This window comes from Medicago sativa, chromosome 7 (genome assembly GCF_051527215.1).
Source record: "Medicago sativa cultivar Bolivia chromosome 7, Bolivia_mono, whole genome shotgun sequence".
In the NCBI taxonomy this organism is placed as follows: Eukaryota; Viridiplantae; Streptophyta; class Magnoliopsida; order Fabales; family Fabaceae; genus Medicago; species Medicago sativa.
Window position 1 is genome coordinate 45573858 of NC_140755.1, and position 3096 is coordinate 45576953.

The following is a 3096-nucleotide window of genomic DNA, read 5'->3' on the forward strand; positions in this document are numbered from 1 at the left end:
GCAGTTTTCTTCATAGATTTTGTAGGAGGGACAGTGTTGAGTGGTTTGACCATCTTCGGAGCAAAGGAACCAGTTCCACGTTGAGCGACAACTTTCTTTTCAGAAGAAGCAGAAGTGTCCTTTTTGAATTTCATAGCGAAGTAAAAGTGATGATATCGAATGGAGTGAGGGAAAGGATTATGAAGATCGGTTGGAGAAGAAAGAGTGTGAACGGTTTTGAGAGGTTTGAGAGATAGGAGAGAATGACAAGGGTTAGGAGTGATTTGTGTGATATGATTGCGGTTGGTTGAGAGAGGAAAGTTAATTGGGGAAAAACTGCCTAAATAAGTGTGCACTAATAAGTAACCTAAAACACAACCTTCTTTTGCATGCTTGCTCCTAGTTAACTGATATAACTTATTCCTTAGAGAAATGTTCAGTCTGTCCTTTATCTTTTCAAACTTTTTGAAGTGCAACAATTCTGCATATTTATCAATTAACATTTCTTCTGTAGGGATGTAGCTGATTTCTTCTCCAGGATTTCCACTGGAATTCTTCTGAATTTTATTAATTTCTAGAGGTGAACCTCTCTGAGAACCTCTTGTCATTTCTTGAGAATGTGATGACTTTTGACCTTTCTAATGCTTCAGCATCCTATCCAACATGTCAGTCTGTTCTTCTGGGATACATTTGTAACAATTATTCTTAGTCCTACTTCCTTTCATAAGAACTAGTCCCTCCTTATTTGTTACCCTGCATACAAGTTTGTTGAATCTCACTTCCAGACCTTGGTCACACAGCTGACTCACACTGATTAAATTTGAGAAGAGTCCTTCAACAAATAATACATTATCAAGTTTGGGTAGCTCATTACTGATCAACTTACCCTTACCTCGTATCTCTCCCTTACCATCATCACCAAAGGTAACATACCCTTTCTCACAAGGTCTTATGTACTCAAAATAGCTGTCATTCCCAGTCATATGCTTGGAACAACCACTGTCAAAGTACCAAACTTCTTTAGATGTTGACCTTTTAGAGGTGTGACCTACCAAGCCAACATTGACACTCTTAGGCATCCTTTTGTGATTGAATTTACTTGGATAACCATATAATTTGTAGCAGAAGGGTCTAATGTGTCCTTTTCTCTTACAATGATGACAAATCCAAGGACGAGTTCTCCTTTTCTCATACAGATGTTGTTGAGAAGGTTCCAACATTGTCTTGTTATCAGAAGTTCCACCATTACCTGAAGTGTCTGTAGCCTTATTTTGCTTGTTGGATTCTTCTTTTCTTATCATTCCATGATCTTCCACAACATATCCAATTTTTTTGTTGCGTTGTTTTCGATTCAGAGACTGATAATTAAAATCTATACCTTTTGCTTGTCTCTTGCCTTCACCTTCTACAACATTATTCAGAATTGTAGACCTATTTTCAACTTGTTTCTTGAACTCTTCAATTTTTGAGTTTAAACATGTTACCTCAACATTGAGTTCAGATACCTTTGTCAGAAGAGTATTTTTTTCTGAAAGGAGTTGATTATTTATCTTCTTTTGTTCTCCCAGCATCTTACAGATTTCTGTACTTCTAGCATGCAGATCCTTATATGCAGTAGCTAGATCATCATACTCCAATTCTTCATCACAAGACTCATCATCAGAATAGATTTTTCCTGTTAGAGCAGTTACTTGTCTAGAGAACACAGCTTCACTTATTCTTTCATAAACATCTTTCTCAGACCAAGCAACATCGAGACTTTTCTTGTAAAAGTTAGCACATTTTGTTGTTATATGACCAAAACCTCCACATCCATGACATTGGTCTTCCTTCAATTCACTTTTTTTGTCTTTCTGTTTTTCTCTGATGTTGGATCTAATGTTCTGACCATCTGTTGCCAAACTTACAATTTTGTTGAACAGTTTTCCAAGGAGTACTACAGATTCAGTCAAGTTTTCATTATTTTCAGGATTCCCTTGAGTTTCTTTAATGCCAGTATGGAAATCTTCCTTTTCAACCCTATTGTTGATGATGATTTCAAAATTCTGTAGAGATCCAATGAGCTCTTCTATCTTCATTTTAGAAATATCCTGAGCTACTTCTATAGCAGTGACTTTCATGTCAAATCTTTTAGGAAGAGACCTGAGAATTTTTCTAACCAGTTTTTCTTCAGACATCTTTTCCCCAAGAGTATCAAAAGCATTAGCAATGTCAAAAATGTTCATGTAAAATCCTTGAATACTCTCATCTTCCTTCATAGTCAGTCTTTCAAACTAAGTGGTTAGAAGCTGTAATCTAGATTTTTTTACTTTTGAGGTGCCTTCATAAGTAATTTCCAGAATCTCCCAGGCCTTTTTAGCAATATTGCATTGTTTAATCATTCTGAACACATTTTGATCAACCCCGTTGAAGATAGCATTTAGGGCCCTAGAATTAGCAAGAGAAGATTCATCCTCAGTTGTAGTCCATTCTTCTTCTAATTTCAGAACATTAGTCTTGTTACCATCTTTGTCAAGTGCCACAGGATGTTCCCAACCTTTTAACACTGCTTTCCAAGTTTTGCTGTCAATAGATTTAAGGAAAAGACTCATCCGTGATTTCCAGTAATCATAGTTGGTTCCATCTAGCAGTGGTGGTCTGTTCACTAACCCTCCTTCCTTGTCCATAATGCCAGAAATATCCTTCCTGATAGCCTACTAATTCCGTCAACATTCGTCGACTTCTCACTATCTTGTAGCCTCGTACTTACGTTCCAGAATATATATCCTTTCTATACCATAAACCCGTTCCAACAACAATTCTTACTGAAGCTTCCGGTCATACTTAGATATATCCAACTTCTTCACTTACGGATGCACGAAGTATCATTAACATCTTACCCGATACTTTCGAAACGTTCCTTCTTTAACATTACAGTACATTCCCGGAGGATTCACACTTTTACTTGCTTAGTTCACCGGCCACCTTGGCACGATCAAACTTTTTACTTATACTCATTACGAGTTTACTTCAGAGTTCACACTTTACAGTGTATCTCCATCACATACTTCGTTCCTCTTGGGTCCTATTCAGCTCTCAGGCATCCGTTCTAATCGTCGAATGCTAAATTGAGTTGAT

General features: G+C 37.1%; 2 protein-coding genes across 2 annotated transcripts; both read right to left on the reverse strand.

Moving 5' to 3' along the window:
* Positions 1–617: 617 nt before the first annotated feature.
* Positions 618–2237, reverse strand: LOC146906178 (uncharacterized). The gene has a single exon (XM_085728758.1). The coding sequence runs from the start codon at positions 2235–2237 to the stop codon at positions 618–620; it is 1620 nt and encodes a 539-aa protein (XP_085584884.1).
* Positions 2238–2252: 15 nt separating this feature from the next.
* LOC146906179 (uncharacterized) lies at positions 2253–2645 on the reverse strand. The gene has a single exon (XM_085728760.1). The coding sequence runs from the start codon at positions 2643–2645 to the stop codon at positions 2253–2255; it is 393 nt and encodes a 130-aa protein (XP_085584886.1).
* Positions 2646–3096: the final 451 nt, after the last annotated feature.

Coding starts and splice junctions, on each gene's coding strand:
- LOC146906178 (XM_085728758.1), bottom strand. CDS start 2,237: ATGAAGGAAGATGAGAGTATTCAAGGATTTTACATGAACATTTTTGAC.
- LOC146906179 (XM_085728760.1), bottom strand. CDS start 2,645: ATGGACAAGGAAGGAGGGTTAGTGAACAGACCACCACTGCTAGATGGA.